This window comes from Stylophora pistillata, chromosome 4 (assembly GCF_964205215.1).
Source record: "Stylophora pistillata chromosome 4, jaStyPist1.2, whole genome shotgun sequence".
Classification (NCBI taxonomy): Eukaryota; Metazoa; Cnidaria; class Anthozoa; order Scleractinia; family Pocilloporidae; genus Stylophora; species Stylophora pistillata.
In genome coordinates, this window is record NC_142522.1 from 33,754,783 (window position 1) to 33,778,451 (window position 23,669).

The window sequence follows — 23,669 nt, forward strand, 5'->3', positions numbered from 1 at the left end:
GAGGAATTTTAGGCAAGAGTTCGTCAGAGAGACGGGAAAGAATATGTGCGTGATGGTGTTCGTGTAGTGGTTACTGCTGTCGACCGATACCTAACAGAGAAAGACTACAAACGCCTGATTATGTACGACGGAGAGTTTAAAAGCTCTAACCAAATTCGTGTAGGAAGGCCCGACCACTCTGGCAACGAGGCAAAGGCAATGACACGAGATAAAATCAACTAAGAGGGAAAACAAAGTCGTAAACTTGCACTTTGTTTTTCAAATTAGACCAAAAATTGCATTTGAAGAATTTAATCGTGCTTACTTATCCAAATTGCACTTGAAATCTATACGAAGAACATTTATTCCAAATCATAGAGGGGATGTAAAAGGATGTTCTCTTACAAGAATAAAACTGAAAATAATAATCTCCAGTTCGAAAAATAGTAAAGCATGCATTGAGAACTTTTAAAAATTTGTTTGGCGAACTCACCGTGGGACCCTGGGGCCCAGGTTGTCCTGGTGGTCCGCGCATTCCTTGAGGGCCCTTAAAAAAAATGGACGAGTTATAGCATTACTGGTTGATGGTAAAAGGAAAGATGAAAACGCTGACCAATACTCATCGCCTTACCTGTGCACCTGGGAGGCCAATCGCCCCTTCTACGCCTTTGGGTCCTACAGATCCCTGACGAGACAAACAAATGATCCTGAGAAATAATAATCTTACTGTGGCTTGTCCCCTTACATCAGTATGCATATTCTCCATACTGTTCTCTTTTTCATTTTCTTTCGATACCAACAGAGAGAATTGCTTGAAGACCAAGAAGTTTTCAAGTTGGTGATCATCTCCTTTCTTCTCATGATCTTCATGTTTAATTTTGTGGTGATACTAAGGGGGGGGGGGGGGAAAATTACACACTGGCAACTCTTATGTGTTAAAGCTCAAATTTAAACATAATTTCCAATCAATTTTCAAAACTAAAACACGTGTAATAATTATTAAAGTAAAAATCTCTAGAAAGTTGTCACTTACTGGCGGTCCCATGGCACCTTTCGGTCCTGGTGTTCCTGGCTGACCCTGAATAAAAAGAATTAAGAAAACTGCTCAGATCCAAAGAGAAAATTTAGTTTAAAATCAGATGTTTGAGTGTTGGCGTTTTATTTTCCAGGGCCGCAAGATCTTAATGCAAAAGAAAAGACCATCATGTTTCTCTCCTATCATCTTGTAGTAGCAGACCAGAAAAACTCCAGAACTACGGACTACAGAACTACAGCTCTCACCTGTGCACCGTCTTTACCGTCCACGCCTGGTTTGCCGGGCTCTCCCTGATAAGGCAAAATAAAGAATGAGATAAACAGAAAAAGGAAGTGCAATTCATGTTGTGCAACCGAAACCGTTTCTTCTGAAAAAAGAAAAACGCAGATCTAAACAGAACTAAGCTAAAATTCACTTCAGGATTTACCACTTTCCCAAGAAATTACGTAGTGATTTTGTCTGCGTTTCGGAGATTGAGAAATAATCCATTAATCTTAAAAATCAGAAAAGAACTGTGATGCACCTTTGCACCATCCTTGCCAGACTCCCCTGGGTCTCCTGTCGATCCTTGGGGTCCCTAGGAAAGAGAAAAATAGCACTATCATCAAGAACAGTACATAAATCAACACAACTTTTTGTCATGTCTCTATTTGGATCCTAACAAACACGGTCTGAGAGAAGATGCAGTATTGTGTTCTCACCGGTCGGCCACGTTCTCCTTTAGATCCTGGGCTGCCCCTCTCACCTGCAGAGCCCTGAATCAATAAAAGGATGTTAAAAATTAACCTGGACAGACTGCGGTGAGATGATGACTTACAGCACTCTTTAACGAATGTTGCCACATGGTAATGTCTTTATCAAGTGTTCAAATGTTTGCCGACAACTTCGACGAGCTCTCTACAGACCCAACATTTTTCACAGGGAGATTCCTGCGGATTCCTTTTTTACCACTCCAAGTCTCCGGTTCTTTTTTTTTTTTTTAACGCTGAAGCACACATCTAATTCTTTACTAATTCTTGGTTTGACGTTCAGCAGTTCTTAGGGAAGTAAGACTTTTCCTAATTGAATCGTTGTCTAAAGTGATGCCTCTATATTGGGTAATCATGATATGAAATTTCAAATTGACAATAACCAACACTAAAAATTTTGTCAAGTGGTAACAGTAAGTTATTCCCTGCTGTTATCAAATAAAACTAATTATTTTCTTTCATTTCTCTTTGTGATTGGAACATAATAATAGATAACTCACCCGGCCACCTGGTATTCCGGGGGGTCCTGGCGGCCCTGTTTTTCCTTGGGGTCCCTAAACATCACAACAGAAACGCACTCAATATGAAGACCATCAAAAACCATCGCGAGGACTGTAAGTTTTAATGAAAGAATAAGATAAACTAATAGGCTCTCCCAAAACTTGGATCTCACCGTCTCTCCACGAGGTCCAGGAAATCCTGGAAGGCCCGCTTTTCCTGGCATACCCTGACATGAAAAACATATTTTCCAATTACTTTTTACTGTAAGTGCGCTAGAATGAACCAAGTGAATAAACCACGGCTTACCATTGGTCCGCGAGGTCCTGCCTGTCCTCGGTCCCCCTGAGGCCCTGGAGGCCCCTGTTTTGACAAAGATGTTGTTTAGCTATAAACAAGACACATGCTTTGCAGAAGTCTAATTTATTGAAGCTTTCAGGTCACAAGTAAAATAACGCTTAAATTTGCACGTCAAAGAAACTTACTCAAATTGATGTGACGTAGTTCCCTCGAGATAACAAAATTATTTCCCCGTCAATTTTAGAGCACCGTGCATATCACTTCATTATAGCACTCCTCTCTTCAATGTAGAATCCTCTTATCATATCATGCGTATATCAACATAGCTTGTCGCCTCTACGTGATTTTATTCACTTGAGGCTGTTTTTTAAGTAACTTCACGATCCTGTAACACTACTTACTGGGTTTCCGCGGTCACCAGGTACTCCGGGCTCACCAGCAGCACCCTAAAAACAAAATTGAAAGGGCGATTGAAAGGTAAACATCTTGCACTAGTTCATACTCTGTGCTCTTTAAGAGGTTAAGGTAAAACAATGACGGATAGAGGTTGCAAGAATATTTATCAAGAATATGAGATAGAAATGTGGTAACTAAGGATGCCAGGTAAATAAACGAAGATTTTAACTGTAACTGATACATGATGAAAATCCAAAATGATGGTGCGCAACGTGAACAAAACGTGGAGGAGTTAAATCAAGGAACACCAACCAGTGGCAAAATAGACGCAGACTTGAACACAAGATTTCCAGTTTATCAATCGAGCCTTCTAGCCACTGGGGTTCCACTTACTAGAACTCCGCGTCGTTAGCGCATCTTTGAAGGCGCTTTTTTTCCTGGCAGGCAAGGTCCTCTAAAATAGTTCCTTGTTATCATTATAATCTAATCAGGCCTTTTACCTCAGTGCTTTCAACAGATCTTTGTCATTCCTCCCAGTTACCGTTAGCATTTAAACAGTTTACATCGTCACTGTTATTGTTGCATCAGTATCATGAAACTCGACCGGTATGCCTCACCTTTGCACCGTTGGTCCCAGGAGTACCAGGGGATCCCCGCTCACCGCGCGGACCCTGTGGACACATAAAGGAAGTTGATTACAACAAGTCAACATACCATCGACGCACAGACATCTTCAGGGCTTAGCTCAACAATTCCCGGATCTATCCATCAAGAACATAACTCGCAAGATTTATGCTTACGTCATCGTGGTTGTAAGTTCACGATCATTCAACAGGAAAATAAGGATAGAAAATGAAGTTTATTAAACAGCAAGAGGGTGTGTTGGTGTAAGTGTGTTCAAGTGAGTGTGGAGGGATGGTTGGGTGGTCGGGGGAGGGCGTTAGGTAAAAGGGTATAAGGGTACCAAATTTTTCACTTGTTTCCTTTAACCTTGTTACTATACAGAGACACCAACTTTGTTTTTACTCCAGTCTTTCTTTTCTTAGTGTTCAACACTTCTACAACAATATAGCACACTATGAACATTAATGCTATGACACTCAGCAGACGGCGGGTTAATGAGACTAAGTGAAAGATGTGTTTGAAAGAAAACGAAGAGGAGCAGGGGGGGGGGGAGGGTTTGTAGCCTGACTGTACCCTTGATCCTCTTGCTCCTTGTGGCCCTGTTGGTCCAGGATCCCCCTAAAAAAAGAACAGCAAAAATAAAAGGAACTCATGATATATGTTAATCTTCTCTGTTCTAGTCTATTGCTGGTCTCTCATCACCCATCTATTACTAAGGGCCCTGTCCAATAAGGTTTAACTTCATTGACTGGACTTGCAAATAGAAGGGATTTTTGGAGCTCCTTTTTTAGGCTATTACATGTATCGCCCCTTTGATGTTTTCCTATCTTATGAAACAAATAACTTGTGGTTCCTTTTGCACTGAGTGTGGTGTTGCCAATCCTGAAGAACAAATCCAAATAAGATGATGTAGCTCCTTGAAAATTTAACTGTTAATTAATATGTATGTTTTTGGGCATTATAACGTTTTTAAAATCTCATTATTTGCTCCAAATGTTATGCAAGCCTCTTTTCAAATCAATTTTTTAAGATGGTATAAAAAAGAAAAATTAGAAACCATCAGCACTAAGCCATCTCCCTTGCAAACTCACCCTGATTCCCTTTGATCCATCTCGTCCTCTTGCCCCTGTTGCGCCAGTATTGCCCTGCAATTAAAAGATACATATATATGAGGATATATCGATACACATAGCCTTGATTATTTTCTCCTACAAACCTCTTCCTCACCAAGTTCGAGATCCATACTGAAAGTTATGGACCAAGTTTTTTCTGCTCTGAGTTATGGCCCAAGTGCAAGTGGGCGGACCATAATTCTGAGCAGTAAAAATGAGTGAAAAATAGTGAAATACAGCCTGCTAAGATGACCGATCATAGTGCTTCACAATCTGAGAGATATAATAATCTTACATCACTGCTTATTATACAAGCTTAAAGCAAGTCCATTTACTGATGAACAGTGCATAAAGATTTGTCTGCTCCACCTTTTCTCCTGGTTCACCAGGGTATCCAGGCATTCCCTGTGGTCCTCTCTCTCCCTGAAAACAGAGTCAGTTTAAATAAATGTTAAGTGAGCAGTGCAAGGAAATTGAATGACATTTCTATTTACATTTCTCTGCGTTCTCTAGTTTTTGTCTGAAACTAACATACATGGAGGAGTTCTCTGGTCTGATCATTATGTGATTACAAGTAATAAACTTAATGTGATTACATGTAATAGAGCACTTTTGATTATGTGTGGTAAAACCAAAACCAAAATAATCTCAACAGCAGATCTGAAGAAACTTAGAGTAAAACTGAGCCTAGCAACTTGAAACTTAGATTAAAAACAAGCCTAGCAACTAGAAAATTTGAGTAAAAACCAGCCAATATTGCTTAAGTCATGATTGGATTTAGTTTTGCATCTGATTGGTTGAGAGAAGTAAAATTTTTTAGACCAATCAAAGAGAAAATCTGGGATTACTTTTGAAAATTGCTCTGATAATTGTGATACCACCAACAATAATAATAAATAATAATAATAATAATTATTATTAATAACTACCTTTACTCCTGTTGGTCCAGGGGGGCCTGAAGGTCCTGGGATACCACTTCTACCCTGAAATAATCAAAGGATAACACTAACAATGACAAAAAGATATTAAAACATTTTTATGAACAGATGTATTTTTAAATTTATATAATCACATTTTTATACTCGATTGTACCGATAATCTTCATTAATTGTTCACTGACTGTAAAGTCCCACGTCTGATGAGGCTACTTATTTTTTAATAAAGACTACATTCATTTATTCATTCATCCTGTACAAAATGGTTCAGTGATGGTCACAACTGTTGATAGCCCCTCCTTAGTATTTGGAATGAACGATTTGCCTAATTGTCATTAGAGCTGTATATTCTTCTTTTTAATTATTTAAGCCATTGGAAATTCCCTCACTTTTGTTTATTTACTGTCTGTCATTTGAAGAACCCTAACAAAAAAGATGCTCTTAAGAAAAGTCACTTTCTCAGACAGAGTGACGTTCAATATTAAAAAATTGATCAAGTGCGCATAATTGAAATGAAGAACAAGACACAAAGCTGTCACAATTTACAATCAGTCCTCTTAAAATTTCTTTCAGTATTAATTTATCATCAATAAATTAGGGAAAAAAATTGGTTTTGTATCACTGAGGTAGCTGGCAAACCAACCTTTGGTCCTTCAGGTCCTTCACCTCCTGGCACACCAGCCTCTCCTGTGGCACCCTACAAGGAGAGCAATGGGTTGAGTGATTACAACATACAGAAGTTCAAGGAAATTATTCACTGGAATAAACCTTACCTCTCTAAGAATAAATAAAGAGTTCTTATCAAGTCAAATTCAAATTATTTCATATTATACTACTTTAGGGAATACTCAAATGTGTCAGGTAAGGTAACTGGATTTCTGACAGAGAAGGGACTCAAGTAATCAAAGTAATTTTATCTATAATGCTGGCTGAATATAAAACTGGCCAAGGATTAATTCATGCAGGTTGGGGTTATTTTCAGGAACAGCAAACATTTTCCATTTACTTACATCTTCTCCTTTGGGCCCCTCGTCACCTTTTGCACCAGGGAATCCCGACAGTCCCTGTAAGATATTATCATAAGGTGTAAATTGACAACTCATTATGATGAAGAGATGAAGACTGAGTCTCAATAAGGCCAGTGGTGCACAGCTGTGAGAATGTATTCAGGTTGGTGCCACCTGAATTTGCTGTATGGGTGTTTACTCCTATGAATTTCATTGGTACATGCTCTGTATTTATCACTTTTCTTATTTGAACTGTGGTATTTTATAAGGATTTCCAGCGCAAAGAAAAGCTGTACTTGCACACATTGGTTGATAGGTGTGTTTTGGTGAGATTTCAGCTTCCTTTTGAGAAAGTTGTGCTCACCCAAGATGCAATCTTTGTTTCTCCCATGCTATATTACAACTGAATTCTTCCTGGCACTAGCTAAAATGTTCAAATTCCATAAGGAAAACAATTCATCAGAATTAACAGATTAAAATCAATCTGAACAAAAAATTGTGATGAGAGTTTTTCTTCAGAAAATGCACAGTGAAAAAAAACACAAGATTTATCAAGGGGTTAGACTGGTTTAGTGAAACGTTATCAACGCTGTGCTCCGAGGAAAATTGAATGGAGCCCAGTGCTCTGAAACTGTGAAATCCAGGGTGCCCAGTATGTGCTTTGTATGAAAAAACTAGGATTCCTGAGTGGCCCAAGAGCAAAAGTAAGGCGCCAGAAGTCACCAGGCATTACTAGACCGCAGCCTTACATGCTTATCTCGCTGGTCTATGATCAATTTGTAAAATCTATCTGAATATAGCTAAAATAACAATTGGTATGAGCCAACATACCAGGGCTTCAGGTTTATAATGCACAGGTGAAAATGAAATACAAACCTCATCACCCTTCTCTCCTTCTGGACCTCGTTTTCCTCTGCTCCCCTGTGCAAGAAATTAGCATGCTTCAATCAACCAATTTTTTTATTTAAACTTCTTTTGACTTAATTAAAGATTGAATTCCAGAAGCAAACAGAATAACATTGAAATAAATTTGTTAAAATCTCTTAATCAACAATTGAAAGTATTTCATTTCTGATTGGTCAAAGATAAATGCAAAAATAGGTTAAAGACAGCTAGCAATACAGGATTTCTCAAAAATTATAAGCTTTTGATTCAAAATTCATTCAGAGAATTAACTTTAAGAGTGGGTTGAAGTATGTCAAATTAGAGGGAATGAATTGTTTAAAATTTGTTCGAGAAGAAAGATAAAAATAACCACAAAAATGTTCATAAGCTGTATCATTGTATCTCACCTTTGGTCCAGGGAGGCCTGGGTAGCCTTGTGGTCCTCTAACACCTGATGCACCCTGGGAAGTACATCCATTCAGTTTGTCAGTCATAATATTAATAAGTTAAAACTTAATTAGAAACAGAACAAACTTAAAAACAGTGCAAAACAAGAGTGAAAAACTTTGTAACTAAATTATGGTGCTCTGAGACAAAATTACAAACACATGCATTCAACCCACTGAAAACCTAAAAACCAGAAAAACCTGACAAACCACAAGTTTGGAATAAGACGTTAATAGGTTGTTTAATAATTTCCAATATTGTGAATGCTGCAAAAAGTAACCTTCTTTAATTAAGAAGGTTAAGGGGTTTATTTAAGAAGCCTCTCTTCCCCCCTGGTCAAAAACTTTAGAGCATTTATCCCTCAATAGATTTTATTAACACATTACAATAAAACTGACGTACTCTGTCGCCTTTAGGCCCCGGTGGTCCTTCAATGCCAGGGTATCCCTAAAACATAGTAAAAAATATCAGATTTCCCTTCATAGGAGGAATACATATTCTGCAAACCCATGCTCATCTTCATGCATAGCATAATTAAACATTAATTTTATAATCAAAAAGGGGTTCTGTCCTCGTGTACCGATTCACAAGAGCCAATACAAAAGACCGAACAATACAAAACAGCCAACCTATGACTCCTAAACAAAGAAAGAACAATGGTAATTCCCTTGTGAACCGGTACACCAGGACAGAACCCAAAAAGGTTTAACAAAATAGTTTTTTAAATTACCATTAAGACTTAACTTGATGATGACAAAGAAATCATGCAAACATCAGGTAATACACGCCAACTTCATTCTAATTTCAGCAAAGGATCTTGTTTAATTCTCCAGTGAACAACTGCATTTTTAGGTAAGCCATCAATTACGCTTTTCCATATCCACAAATTATATTGTTATAAACTATGTATTTAAATTGGAGGTTACATGTACTCATTAAAAGTCAAAATAACTTTCTCTCTACTTACTGGTACACCATCAGTACCTGGGAAACCAGGCATACCAACTTTTCCAGCTTCACCCTACAGATAGTACATGAGGAATATTAACTGTGGTGCATGGATGACAAATTATTTTAAGGAAAGCATTTCCTCTACAAGGATTAAAAAGTAAAAGGCCCAAAGTGCCATGCAACATACCTTAGGTCCCATAGGCCCTTGGGGACCTGGAATACCAGGAGGTCCCTTGGAAAGGAGAAAAAGAACAAGGAACAGGAGGTCAAATATGGACATGGAGATCAATATTGTAACATTCTGTGTATGCCATTAGGACCTACATTATATGAGCAAAAGGACTCTAAGACATAAGAGTGAACCAACCATGTTGTTGTGAGAAATGTGCTTTGACTAAAGTTGTATTCAGTTGTATTCCCCCATCATGTGCACTCTATTAAGCTTTTGATTTGAACGAAGATATCTAAAATGGCAGCAATACATACATAAATCATGAATACTTTCAGAACATTATGTAGCTCTACATTGTTATTACCGAGGGTCCTCTCATTCCTTGCACACCTTGAATTCCTGCAGCACCTGGGGGACCCTACGTAAGAAGGTAAAAAAACAAAGAAAGTACAGTCTGGTTACATGCCAATAGCTCCATAGCATTGGAGCTTGTCCTAGTTTCTCCAATGCAAAGCCACTCTAATGCAAATAAAAAAAAATAGCTGCACACCCTGAAAAGAATTCCAATCCATCCCAGGTTGCACCTAGATTCAGTTTGGTTCTATAAGAGTTAAGTACCTGCCCACCATGCAATGCAATGTTATGACCTGCAAGGGCTTGATCATGGACCCTTGTTTTTGAGTCCAACTGGTTTAACATTAGACCAGGTAATCTCTGGTAAGAGGGAGAGTCAGTACCACTGACTTGCAAAATTTTTTGCTATCACAACAAAAAATACCTGCATGCACATGCATGTAACAACAATCAACAACACACGGTCAACAGAACCACAAATGGTAATTTCATGGCTTTAAACCATACGCTAGGTGTGTTGCTTGTGAATCAGATTCACGATAATTTCCCAGGGTGATATTTGAGTTCTCTCCAATGAATATGTGAAAAACATCTTTTTTATCTCATCACTATATCGTGGTAATTAATCTTGTTACAAGAAAAATGTACAAGACAGGATATACCACTTCCACTGTTGAATCTTCAGCATCAGAAGAATCATGAAGTACAACATATTCAATTTGACAGCAAAAGGCAAAAAAAGAGGGATCTAGTCTTATGCAAGTGAATCTTTTCAAGTGTAAACAAGTTTAATTGCTTTATCCCATGCCCTACATAAAATATTTAATACATAATAAACACACGAGGGGTTGCCCTTACAAAACTGTTTCCTTCTTAGAACAGGCGATGTCCCTAGACAAATATCCCAGCTTACTTTTACACCAAATCACTTATTTCCTTACCGGTGGTCCAGTGGGTCCTGGTGGGCCTCGCTCTCCAGTACTTCCCTTTTTATGAAAAGAACCAAACGATAAAGTCAAAAGGTAACAGAGTTTAGCGTTTAGGGTTCTGTCTCAAAACAACCAGTCATCCTAACTGGACCCTTTCATAATTTGTAAAACTTTAGACAGAGCTCGGTGAAATACCATTTAAATGTCTGTTAAATTTTGCAACTTTGTAGAGTTATATGTTCAACACGTCACTCTCACACTTGACAGTTTTACTAATTTCACTGAACTACAAGAGTGTTGAAGGACTTTCCCTACCTTGTTCATGCAAAATTAATGATTTGAAAACCTGTGGAAGTGTTTTTTTCCCGATACTTACTTGCAATCCTCGCGGCCCTGGCAGCCCCCTTTCTCCTGGGTCTCCTTGGGGTCCCTGCAATATAAAATCTTAATTAACTTCAACTTTTTTAACTCCATATTTAATTTTTTTTTCAATCAGCACAAAGTTGTTCAACGTATGTGAAAATGTCACGTGAAACAAAAATTAAAGTTAGAATACCAAAGAAATATCGATCAAGTCGTGTATAACTGAGTAATCCGCAATTACTTAATGGCTTATTTGAATTCTGACCATCTTCCATGCGTTTAACCCCATTCCGCACTCCTCACAACATAAAAACTGTTTACAATCTAATGAAAAAGGTAATGCCGATCGCCAACAAAGTTCATGAATGTACACTTGAGATATTTTTACCTACGATGCGTGTTGAAAACAGGACAACCCTAAAAGCTGGAACGGTGGAACGGTGGAATGGCTGGATGGCGGAAAATGACCCCAAATTCTAAAACATGGAATGGATGTCAGGGCACGTTGCACGAATTTTATACAGACACTCAAGCGTTTGGCTCATTCATCCCCACGACGATAACGCGCGTGACTAAAATTAACTATTATTACTATTTTTTTCTTTTACTGAGTGGTATGAATAATAATGAAGCTTTAGACATGAAAGATAGCAGCGTTTTGGAGTTTTAAACCTGTTTAATTACCTTTTGTTAAGCTAAATTTGCCACGAGTTTTAGTCGTGGCATAAAAGTCGCACAGCGTGTGAAAACTAACTTGACATACCGCATTACAAGAAACAGTTGTAGCTTTGATCATGATACGTTTCCTGGTCACGTCTGCATTGATTTTAATGAAACAAAAATATCTCAAACGCTTGTAAATGTGAGAACCTCACAGGAACGTTTTCAGGGTTCTCAAAATATAAGGACGTTCAGCCCCAGCTCCCGTGAAACTTAGACTAGCGTGAGAGCAAGCCCTCGTTAGGAGCCCTTCAATACGAGTGTTTCTTCGTCCACGAATAAGTTTTGGGCCTTGAGTAACACTAGGTGAAGAGAGGTTTGCAGGGGGTCACGCGCGTGGGAATTTCTCGTGAATTTCTCTCGTGCGTGAAAAAGAAAGTTAGCAGAAAGAAGTCGTCAAGAAGAATTTGCAGAATTTCTTCGCGACTAGGTGTCCAAAACACCACCATCCTACTATTAAATTTACGGCTTACATATCAGAGGAAGAAATAAATTTTCTGGACAAAAAAAGAGGCTATTTCACCAATTCGTTTGGCGGATTTCTTCTGTTCCTCAACAAATAGACTCTTGCAACGTTAACGCCGCCATTTTGCCGGGGGTGCAAAACTGCTGGGGCGAGCGCAAATGTACAGTGAATGTATGGAAAAAGTCGGGAGATTGATGCTCGGTAATTTGGGTAAGGTTGACATTCTGCAATTTCTATGAATTACGAAGTAAAGATACCTAGCAAAAGATGTTGCCGATTAAATATGAAGGGTTCAGGCTCGCCGAGAAGTTAGAAATCTTATTTTTAGTTTTTCATACAAATGCTTTTAAATTTTCCCGGAAACGGCGGTTTGGTTTTAGAGACAAATATATGGAAAATCAAAATCTTAATTTGCGTCTTTTTTCGCGAGACCTCATATCTCAAATTTGATCGGTAAACTGGTAGGACTGGTATCTTTAGTTTGTAATTCATAGAAATTGCACGATGTCAACCTTCCTCAAATTATCGAGCATCATTTTCTCAACTTTTCCCATACATTCACTTTACATTTTGCGTTCGCCCCAGCACTTTTGCACCCCCGGCAAAATGGCGGCGTTAACCTTGAAAGGGTCTATTGGAAATCGTCAACTTTATGGCCATGAGAAATTCCCACGCGCTGGACCCCATTCAAACCTCTCTTCACCTAGTGTTACTCAAGGTCTAAAACTTTTTCGTGGACGAAGAAACGCTCGTATTGGAGGGCTCCTAACGAGGGCTTGCCCTCACGTTAGTCTAAGTTTGTTCCTGTGCAGACGTGACCAGGAAACGTGCTATGCAAAATTTAGCTTAACAACAGGTTGCAGAATTTCTCGAGATGTGACGTCATAGGATCTCGTGATTATCACGTGTTGAGTTTTTCCTGAGAAGTTTTAATTGATTTTAATGCGTTCAGGAACGTTGTGGAATAAAATAGTTTTAAAGATTTTGTGTATACGCATAATTTTACATGGTCCTTCGAGCCGGATCATCAGTTTGGAGTGAAAGCGTTTGGAAAATTGTTTGGAATGGAAGACTTGAAGAGATTAAAGCGCCGACGCGTGGGTCACAGAAGTGGAAAAGGTTGATGAATTGTTAGAAGAATACGATGACTCGAAGAATGGGAAGTTGAAAGCACTGAGAGATACCCTCAGCGAGAAACTTGGAGTTTTGAGCGATTTGGACTCGAGTGTTCTGGATCAAGTGGAAGATGAAGAGATCGAGGAGGAAATAGAACTGTCGAGCGAGCTGAAGGCTGAAATACAGGAGCGAATTGTCAACATTGACCTTGCGACTGCAGCGATTTCGTCCAATAGTGGAAGTGAGGACGAGAAGGAGTCTGTCAGCTCAGCTGGAAGCGTAAATTCGTCAAAGAAATCGGGTAAAGGTGAGCAACGTTGGAAAAAGATAACCCAAATCGTGAAGTTACCGAAACTAGTTATCAAGAAATTCACTGGAAACCACATGGAATACCAAGCGTTTTGGGACAGTTTCGAAGCGGCCATTCACACTAATGAATCGCTAAATGACATTGAGAGAAGCTAAACTATTTACGTACATACCTTGAAGGCCCCGCCGCTGCAACGATTGCTGGTCTCGCATTGACAAAGGAGAATTACGCCACTGCTGTGGAACTCTTACGTGACAGATATGGAAACAAACAAATGATAATAAATTCGCATATGGATTCCATGCTGAAGATTCCTCGAGTGGTTTCGGCGTTGGGTATCGAACAAGTAAGAACGGTGTATGACAAGATTGAGATTAATGTGCGTAGTCTACAGGCTCTCGGAATTAAATCAGAAATGTATGGAAGCCTACTGATACCAGTCATAATGGATAAAATTCCCGAAGAGTTTCGATTGATGGTCAGCCGCAAGTTGAAATCGGACACCTGGGATATTAATGAATTAATGGCGGCGCTTAAGGAAGAGCTGGAAGCGCGCGAGAAAAGTACATTCGTGGGTGGAAACATCAACGTTGTGGAAAGGCCGTGGTTCAAATCGAAGAAGGTCCATGATCCTAGTGCCGTTGCAGCCTGACATGTCACCGAGCGAGTTCAAACAAATTGCTATTTTTGTAATCGCCAAGGCTACAAATCGTTCAACTGCATCTTAGTTACAGATCCAGAACGCCGGAGAAAAATTTTGAAGAGAAAAGGAAGATGTTTTGTTTGCCTCAGAACTGGACATGTTGCGAATCATTATCAATCAGAGCTAACATGCAGTAAGTGTAATGGGAGACACCATGGTAGTCTTTGTCTTGCCCTCGAGCTTCCGTCCTTGCACTCAGAGAACTTGGTAATCAAAACGTTTGGATCTGATTCAGATCGGCCAAAGCGATGTGTCGTAGTGTAATTTTGTGAGAGCAAAACAGAAGGTGGGTTTAATTTGGATCTGAACGCCTACGCATTGCCAAGTATTTGTTCACCGTTGTGTTATCAGGGATTCGAGTTCGCGAAGACCTGGTATGAGCACCTGTCCAACTTGGAGTTGGCGGACAGCTTTACTGGTGCTACAGAAATACCGATCGATATCTTGATTGGAAGCGATTTCTATTGGAATTTTATGACTGGCGAAACACGAACAGGAAGGAATGGAGGATCAGTTGCCATCAATACGCATTTAGGATGGGTCTTGTCAGGACCAGTAAACAAAGCAAAGGAGACGCCGTCTGATTCTTCTGTCTTCTTGAACAACACCCATGTGCTAAGGTTGGACACTGAGCCAAGAGCAGAGAATGATTGTTCATTGAAGGAAGAGCTATCGAAGTTTTGGAACATTGAGGCCTTAGGAATAGCGCTCGAGAGTGAAGATGCAGTCTACCAGCAGTTCTTGAAAACGGTTCACATGAGGAATGCACGATACGAGGTGTCACTTCCGTAGAAGGAAATGCATCCAGCCTTACCAGACAATTTCAGCTTAAGTTATACTCGCTTAATTCACTGGTCAGGCGCCTGAGAAAAAAACCAGATGTGCTGCGAGAGTACGACAAGGTAATCAAAGATCAAGAGTGCAAAGGCATCGTAGACACTGTTGGTTCGGAGGCCGCCGCGAAGGTTCATTACCTACCCCATCGTGAAGTCGTGCGATCAGACAAGCAGACGACCAAGTTAAGAATTGTTTTGGACGCTTCTGCCAAGAGAGATGGCCCATCCCTGAATGATTGCGTGTATGCTGGACCGCCCTTGTCACCATTGTTGATGGACATCATGATACGATTTCGTTGTTTTAAAATGGCCCTGGTTGGAGACATAGAAAAGGCCTTCTTGATGGTAGGAGTTGAAGAACGGGACAGCGATGCACTGAGATTCCTGTGGGTGAAGGACCCGTTTGCTGATCAACCGGAAGTAGAGGTGAAGAGGTTCACACGATTGGTGTTCGGGTTGTCATCCAGCCCTTTCCTGCTTAATGCCACCTTGAGATACCACATGAACAAGTATGCAGTTGGTGATCCCGAATTCGTGAAGAAGTTTTTGGAGGCTTTAATTTGTACGTTGGTGATCTTTCCACTAGCGACCAAACCGTAGAAGGAACTTATCAGTTGTGTTTGAAGTCAAAGTTGAGGATGTTGGAAGCTAGCTTCAACATGAGAAAGTGGTCGTCCAATTCAAAGGAACTAATTGAAAAGATAAAGGCTTCCGGCTACAATCAAGAAGTGAAATGCAGTGACGAGCTGAAGAAGTTGCAAGAAGATGATGGAACTTATACCAGAGCAACCCTGGGAAGCAATCACGAAGTTAACGAGGAAAGGGAGCACAAGATACTGGGGATTACCTGGAATCATGATACCGACGAGCTGAGTGTTGATCTAAGTCACATTGTCAAGTCCTCAGCGGACCTGCTTGTCACTAAACGAACGGTACTGAAGGTGATTGCTCGAGCTTATGATCCCCTTGGATGGATATCACCTATCCTTATCAGCATGAAGCTGCTATTTCGAAAGATATGTCAGACTAAAGAAGACTGGGATACTGAGCTAAGTCCGAATTTAAAGGAATGTTATGAACAGTGGATGACTGGGTTGCAGAAAGTTAGTAACTTTAGAATACCGAGGTGTTATTTCAATATAGATGACCCAGAGCCCGTATCATTACAGCTTCATGGTTTCAGTGACGCGTCCTCGTATGCCTATGCAGCAGCCGTATATATGAGAATTGAACAGCAGGCTGGAGCGAGATCAGTACTAGTCGCTTCAAAGACCAGAGTAGCACCTTTAGCTGGAGAGACGATACCTAGACTAGAATTGTTGGGCGCTGTGATCCTAGGAAGATTGATGAAACGTGTAGCTGATGCCTTATCGGGAAGTCTGGAGGTCGACAAACTCCGATGTTGGGTCGACTCAACAGCCATGCTCTACTGGATTGTTGAAGAGAAGAGACAATGGAAGCAGTTTTTGCAAAATAGAATCATGGAGATCAGAAGTCTGGTTCCGCCTAGTTGCTGGTGCTATTGCCCAACCGACGCTAACCCTGCCGATCTACCTTCTGGAGAGATGAAGCCTTCAGACCTGGCGACAAGCGACAAGTGGTGAAATGGGCCTACATTTTTGACACTCCCGGAAGAGCAGTGGCCAACGAATCCAGACACAGGCCTACTTGAAGAAAATGTGGTGCGTGAGATAAAGGCTGCCTCTAAGAGGGAGGACTACCCGACCAGTACGAATCTCGCAACTGTATCGAGCGTTAGTTTGAGTGTTTTGTCCTGGAGCGGTTTAGTAGCATCAAGAAACTTTTTCGAGTTATGGGATACGTGTTGTTCATTTTCAAGATTGAAAGAAAGGGTGAAAGGAGCAGGAGCAAGTCAAAGGTCTGGAGATGAATCCCTTAACAGTTAAGGAATTAGAAGATGCGGAAGTGTTGTGGTTACAAGAGGTGCAGAAGCCTTTAGTAGCTAGTAACAAGTTCGATCAGCAAAGGTTATCTCTCGGGTTATTTGCTGATGACAAAGGAGTCTACTGTTGCAAAGGAAGATTAGAGAATGCCGAATTGCCGTATCAAGTCAAACATCCAGTACTGTTACCACCAAGGAGCCATCTGACATCTCTGATTATGCGAGAGTGTCATAGAAGGGTCATGCATCGTGGCGTCAAGGACACTTTGATTGAACTTCGTTGTCGTTAGTGGATTATCAAAGGAAGGCAAGTGGTAAAGGTAGAGCTGCGGAAATATGCCGTGTGCTTAAGAGTTCAAGGGAGATCATTTACTGCCCCAGCAACTCCTGACCCGCCTCATTTTAGAGTGGAGAAAAGTTTCCCTTTTGCGAACACTGGAGTGGATTTCGCCGGTCTCCTTTATGTGAAGAATGTGGTTAAAGGAGAAGGGAAACTAAAGATGCACAAGGCGTACGTAGTATTGTTTACGTGTGCGAGAACGAGGGCAGTTCACTTGGATTTGGTTCCTGCCTTGGATGCGTAGTCGTTCATTGGATCTTTGAAAAGGTTCTTTGCAAGAAGAGGAGTGAATCAGCTGTTTATCTCAGACAATGCGAAGGCTTTCAAAAGCAAAGAAGTCCAACAGTTTATCCTGAACGTGGGCGTTGCCTGGAAGTTCAATCCCCACGATCCCCATGATTGGGAGGTTTTTTTGAGGGGATGGTTCGATGCACCAAGGGCAGCTTGAAGAAAATCATTGGTTTGGCTAAACTGAGTTACGAAGAGTTACTTACAGTCCTCGCGGAAGTTGAAGGAGTGTTGAAATCTCGTCCACTCACCTATGTGTACAGCGATGAAGTTGAGGAACCTTTAACGCCGTCCCATTTTGATGATAGGGAGGAGGTTGCTGTCCAGCGCTCAGAAGGTGGAACTAGATGAGGATTCACCAGCAGGTACTGCGAATGAAGTCAACAAAAGAGCAAAGTACCTCAAGGTACTTTTGTCCCACGTTTGGAATAGATGGCATAAGGAGTATCTCACAGAACTCCGTCAATTTCATCAGTATGCAGTTAACGACAAGAACAAGCAGAGAGAGTCAAATGTTAGAGAAGGAGATGTGGTCGTTGTGAGAGCAGAAAACACCCCGAGAAGTACTTGGAGATTGGGCCGTGTTAAAAAGCTGCTGAAAGGACGAGATGACAAGGTTCGGGGAGCGTTGGTGACTGTTGCTGGCAAGCAAAAGAAATTAACAGAGTTTAAACGTCCGATTCAACATTTGATTGCTTTAGAATCTAAAGAAAGTGGCAAGGGTGATGACGTGAATCATGCTGACGTGAATCATTACTACATGACGTGAATCATTACTACACCTTCTGCTAACCGCAGAACCATTGGGAGACCTTGGAGAAGATCCACCAGAGAGTACCAGGAACGCAAGAGAAAAACCGAGAAGACAGGCTGCAATCATGAGTGATTTTAAGAGACAGCGGGTTTATTGATTCTAAGAAAACTTAAGTGTTTGGTTTCAGTGAGTATGATCTAAGTTTCGGCATTGATCCTTAGACTAATGGGTGGGGAGAGTGTAGAATTTCTCGAACTGTGACGTCACAGAATCTCGTGATTATCACGTGCTGAGTTTTTCCTGAGAAGTTTTGGTTGATTTTAATGCGTTCTGGAACGTTGTGTAATAAAATAGTTTTAAAGATTTTGTGTATACGTATAATTTTATAAAGGTACCGTAATGATTCAATTTAGCGCCCTCCTTACAATAAGCGCCCCCTTCCGAATAAGCACCCCCCTTCGAATGTGTTTTTGTTAATAAGCGCCCCTATTCCAATAAGCGCCCCCATTATAATAAGCGCCCCCGTTCTAATATTACAGCGCCTTCAGAAAACGTATCAAACGTGGCTCATCTTCCTTTAATAGCCGACATACCGTCCGTAATGATGCTTTACAAAAACAGCGGTCTTCGTAAATTCTTATTCTGAGTTTCTCAACTGTTATGTCCATGTGAGTACATAATTCCTTCAAACGAAGAATCTCTTCAAATTTTGTGGCGATTGCTCTGCTGGTTGTTCTCGCTAGAAACGCTCCGGGACAACAAGTCCGTTTTCCAGTCTTCTTGATCCAGTCTCTTTGACCTGTACTTTATTCTCATGGCGGGCTTTGAGAAATGTGAATATATGGAAGGAAAGTTCCATCGGCACATGCCCAACAAGTTTGTTATCAGCTTCAAGGTAAGTCCCAACTGAGTATTCATCGTGTTCTTTAGCTTCTTTACGGTCATCATTCCTGCATGCAAGAGACTCTCCTATGATTGGAGACCACGCCGCTTTGTAAACATGATGACCTCGTATAACAGACGAAAATTCCACTTTATAAACAAACATCGAATTCCAAATCAAGTGATCGTCAGAACGAGCCATAATCGTAGATATTTACCACTGGTAATTTCGGCGCGTAGCTGCTTTCCCGCTTCTTCCTCAAAATTTATGTCATTTGCATTGTTCTTACATTCGGTGAATCGTTAACAGCTTTAAGCAGTCACGTTCACTTGCAATCCTAAACCCATTCTTACACGTAACGTGATCACGTACCGTGATCACGTACCGTGATCACTTTACACCAGCTGCGTACAGTGATCGCTTTATGTAAAACATGGAGGCTGATGCTTCTCAGTCTCATGCCGGCAAAAGGTAAATTCTTATTCAACAGAATTTAAACTAAAAGTCGTAAGGTTTGCCGTAGAATGCAATAGTAACTATCAAGCAGCGAAGAAGTTCAACGTGGACCGGAAGAGAATACGAGAGTGGCGAGCAAACCAGAGCAAATTAGAATCTGCTAGTTGCAAGCGAAAGCGACTCGCCGGGGCGGGAAGAGAGCCTTTTGATCTGAATATTGAAGAAGTATTGTTGGAATGGGTTTACGAACGACGCTCTAATGGTTTTCGTGTATCAAGGAAAATGACCAGAAGCAAAGCAAGGTTTCTCCACGAGGAGAAATGCAAGGAAATGGAACTTCCTCCAACATTCACGGCAAGCATTGGGTGGGTGCAGAAGTTTATGACCAGACATGGGTTATGCATACGGCGCAAGACAACGGAATCCCAAAAGGATCCCGAAAAACTAATTGACAAACTGATTGCATATGTGTTACAAGCAAGACGACTACGTCAAAAGTTCTCCCACGGTGACAGTGACATTATAGCAATGGACGAAACAACCGTTTGACAAGACATGCATTCCAATACAACTGTTGATTCCATCGGCCACAGCACCATAGCCATGAAAACAACTGGTCACGAGAAGACAAAGGTTTCAGTTTGCTTAACAGCGAAAGCAGATGGAACGAAATTGAAGCCTTTTATCGTCTTTCCCGGTGCCAAGAGAGAAACCAAATTGCTCAATGAAGAATTTAAGGCTAAATGTGTTGTAGCATCATCTTCTTATGGGTGGATGAACGAAGAACTGACCCTTGACTGGGTAAAAAGTGTTCTGGGGAAGTTTTCATTCACCCGACGAATCTTGGCGGGCGAATCAAGTGCCACGTGATGGAAAAAGTCAAACAAGAACTACACATGTCAAAGATAGATCCTTTAGTCATCCCAGGGGGTTGTACGAAATACATTCAAGCGCCCGACGTGGATTGGAATAAGCCTTTTAAAGCAAATGTCAGGGAGAAATATGATGAATGGATGGCTGGTGAAGCCCACTCTTTCACTGCAACGGGAAACATGCGTGCTCCAGCCCGGAGGGAGATAGTTAAGTGGATCCTTGCGGCGTGGGATGGCTTGGACAAAACAATGATTATCAATTCATTCAAGAGCTGCGCGCTAACCGTTGCAGTGGATGGATCAGAGGACGGACACATTCACTACAAGGAAAATCAGCCCTGCCGTGCAGGTCTAGAACGGCTCAAGGTTGTTCAACAAGCCATGAGCAATTAACGTGACAAGGATCCTTTCGACGGGATCACAGAATCCGACGTCGAGGATGCGGCACCAGATAGCTTGATAATTGACGCAAGTGACACTGAAGTCATCGACATCGAATAGATAAACTCACGAACACTCAACATAGCGTACATGTATACTTGTTACAGCTACGGTATATAAAATGAAGAATTCTTTTCAAAGTAACTGAACTTTCAACAATTTGTTACTGTTGCAGTTTCTGTTACTGTTAGTTATTTTAATATTTATTAAAGTTATGCTTTAACCATTTGGTTGTTTCTCAAAAACTTAAATAAGCGCCCTGTCCCGAATAAGCGCCCTGTCTCGAATAAGCGCCCTCCCTTGAGGTACCAAAAGTAAATAAGCGCCCCGGGCGCTAAATCGAATCATTACGGTAACCAAACAGGTTTACAACGCGAAAACGCGGCTATCTTTCATGCCGAAAGGTTCACTATTATTTATACCACTCACTAAAAGAAAAAAAATTAATAACACTTAATTTTAGTCACGCGCGTTATCGTTGTGGGAATTAATAAGCCAAACGCTTGAGTGTCTTTGTACAAAATTTGTGTAACATGCCCTGACATCCATTCCGTGTTTTAGAATTTGGGGTCATTTTCCGCCATTCCGTGTTGTAGGATTTGGTGTCATTTTCCGCAATTCCTTGTTTTAGGATTTGGGGTCATTTTCCGCTGTTCCGTTTTTTAGGATTTGGGGTCATTTTGCGCCGTACCATGTTTTAGGATTTGGGGTCATTTTCTACCATTCCACCATTTCGCCGTTCCGGCTTTTAGGGTCGCCGTTGAAAACATGGTTGTTACGTTTACAAAAACAACCGATATTCTCCAGAAAATTAGTATTGTGACCCTAGGATTGATGATTACCTTTTATCTCGATCATCTTCCCCTACCGAGATTACTGTTACATCAGGTGCGTTCAAAGTCAAAACCAACTGAGTCGCCATTTTGTCTTTTGGCGAGAGAATCTGGGATGTAGAGTAGTCGAATTGATGTGGACTGGAACGAGTGATTAAGTTGAAAAGTTTGACCAATCACAGTGGTCTCAAGAAACAAACTTTTGGCAAATTAATTTTCATCTTTGAAAAAATAGATAGAATTGTAAATTGCTTATGTTAGCCATGATAATTCTTGTAAACCAGCTAACAAATTGTTATATGTAACATGGTGTCGTTCTAAATGGAACAACAAATCCGTAAAATGGTTTCTTTCTTTCTTTTTTTTTTTTTTTCAATAGTTTACGACTTTTGGTCTTTAAGTGCGACAAGTCCTAATCATTTGAATTGGTGAAGTCTTAATTTTCCATTTTTTAAATACTGATTTTACTCTAACTACACACAACACATATATATCTTCTGAGAACAAAGACGAATCAGTTGGATCAATACTCACACGTTCGCCAGGCATTCCAGCTTGCCCTGGTGTACCACTTTCACCCTGTAAAATTATCAAGAATAATAATAACCAACCGCAGAAAATCATGCTCCGTGTAAGTTCAAAATCCTTTTTTTTTCGCTGAATAGGACTAAAAAAGGATCAGAAGCTATAACATTGATCAATGGAACAGCAGATTGACAGATTGACAAACTAGTTGATCGACCGCCTGACTGACGTACAGACCAAATTACTACCAACGAACCGATTGACCGACCGACCGACTGTCCGACTGGCTGTCCGACTGGCTGTCCGACTGACTGTCCGACTGACTGTCCGACTGACTGTCCGACTGACTGTCCGACCGACTGTCCGACCGACTGTCCGACTGACTGTCCGACCGACTGACTGTCCGACTGACTGTCCGACTGACTGTCCGACCGACTGTCCGACCGACTGTCCGACTGACTGTCCGACTGACTGAACGATTGACTGACCCCACCAACTGACCGATATCCTGCTTGTATTGAGTAGTTTGTGTTTTCAAGCACGAGACTCACCGCGGCAAATATTCGGTCACCATATTAGACGGGTGGAAGATTTGGGACGAGTGACAAAGCAATGGAATATTCGCCGCGCTGAATCTCGCGCTTGAAAACACAAACCACCGTCACAAGCAGGCTAACTGACCGACTGACGAGCTGACTGTCCGAACAACTCAGTGACCGACCAATCAATTGACCGACCGACCCACCGACCGACTAGGCATGACCAAAAAATAAACTAATTTGGTTATATCAACTAAGTTAAAATTGTAAATTGGCCAGCGTAACGAGTTAAAAAGCTGACGTTTCGAGTGTTAGCCCTTCGTCAGAGCGAATGAACTGACTGACAGACTTACAAACCAACCGAAAGATAGACTAATGGATAGATGAACAATTAATTCATAAAAAAGTTAAGAGCGAGGAATAGAAAAGTAATAAAACAGATACGCAACGAAAAACAGATAAGATACTCAACGAAACACAGATAATTAAGAAATGCTACGAAAAACAGATGAGATGCGCAACTAAAAAGAGATAAGATGCGCAACGAAAAACAGATAAGCATGAAAGGCACTTACTCTTTCACCAGCTTCACCTTTGTCGCCTTTTTCTCCTCGCATGCCGGGTAAACCCTAGAAAAAATTCGAACTGTATATTAATATATATATATATCAACGTGGTGCTGACAGAAAAGACTTTGTAGATATTCGGGAGTAAGGTCATTCATAGTTTTATCCATCAATAAGGCTTTTTGTTTCTTTCGTCGAAGAGATAGCCCCTCCCAGTCGAGGGTGGAGAGAAGGTGGTTTGAGCTCGTATCAAGGGGTGATTTAGTAATAACTCTGGCTGCACAATTCTGTAATTTTTGGAGCTTATCACTCAAGTAACCAGTCAAACAGTCCAAGACGTAGCCTCCAACGTAGACGTTCTTTGGGCTCGTCCCGCAATCT

At 40.9% G+C, this 23,669-nt stretch overlaps 1 protein-coding gene across 1 annotated transcript in view; it reads right to left on the reverse strand.

Moving 5' to 3' along the window:
• The window catches only part of LOC111332308 (uncharacterized), a 58,892-nt gene that overhangs the window by 18,851 nt on the left and 16,372 nt on the right, over positions 1-23,669 (reverse strand). Inside the window, exons 14-40 of the mRNA XM_088756989.1 lie at positions 23,298-23,351; positions 22,193-22,237; positions 10,751-10,804; positions 10,387-10,431; positions 9,456-9,509; positions 9,107-9,151; positions 8,936-8,989; positions 8,371-8,415; positions 7,929-7,982; positions 7,513-7,557; positions 6,640-6,693; positions 6,273-6,326; positions 5,624-5,677; positions 5,064-5,117; positions 4,674-4,727; positions 4,156-4,200; positions 3,576-3,629; positions 2,964-3,008; positions 2,572-2,625; positions 2,438-2,491; positions 2,265-2,318; positions 1,717-1,770; positions 1,539-1,592; positions 1,261-1,305; positions 1,013-1,057; positions 611-664; positions 473-526 (exon numbers count right to left, since the gene is read on the reverse strand). Of these exons, the coding sequence (XP_088613115.1) occupies positions 473-526; positions 611-664; positions 1,013-1,057; positions 1,261-1,305; positions 1,539-1,592; positions 1,717-1,770; positions 2,265-2,318; positions 2,438-2,491; positions 2,572-2,625; positions 2,964-3,008; positions 3,576-3,629; positions 4,156-4,200; positions 4,674-4,727; positions 5,064-5,117; positions 5,624-5,677; positions 6,273-6,326; positions 6,640-6,693; positions 7,513-7,557; positions 7,929-7,982; positions 8,371-8,415; positions 8,936-8,989; positions 9,107-9,151; positions 9,456-9,509; positions 10,387-10,431; positions 10,751-10,804; positions 22,193-22,237; positions 23,298-23,351 (1,377 nt within the window). The remainder of the gene's footprint in view (positions 1-472; positions 527-610; positions 665-1,012; positions 1,058-1,260; positions 1,306-1,538; positions 1,593-1,716; positions 1,771-2,264; positions 2,319-2,437; positions 2,492-2,571; positions 2,626-2,963; positions 3,009-3,575; positions 3,630-4,155; positions 4,201-4,673; positions 4,728-5,063; positions 5,118-5,623; positions 5,678-6,272; positions 6,327-6,639; positions 6,694-7,512; positions 7,558-7,928; positions 7,983-8,370; positions 8,416-8,935; positions 8,990-9,106; positions 9,152-9,455; positions 9,510-10,386; positions 10,432-10,750; positions 10,805-22,192; positions 22,238-23,297; positions 23,352-23,669) is intronic.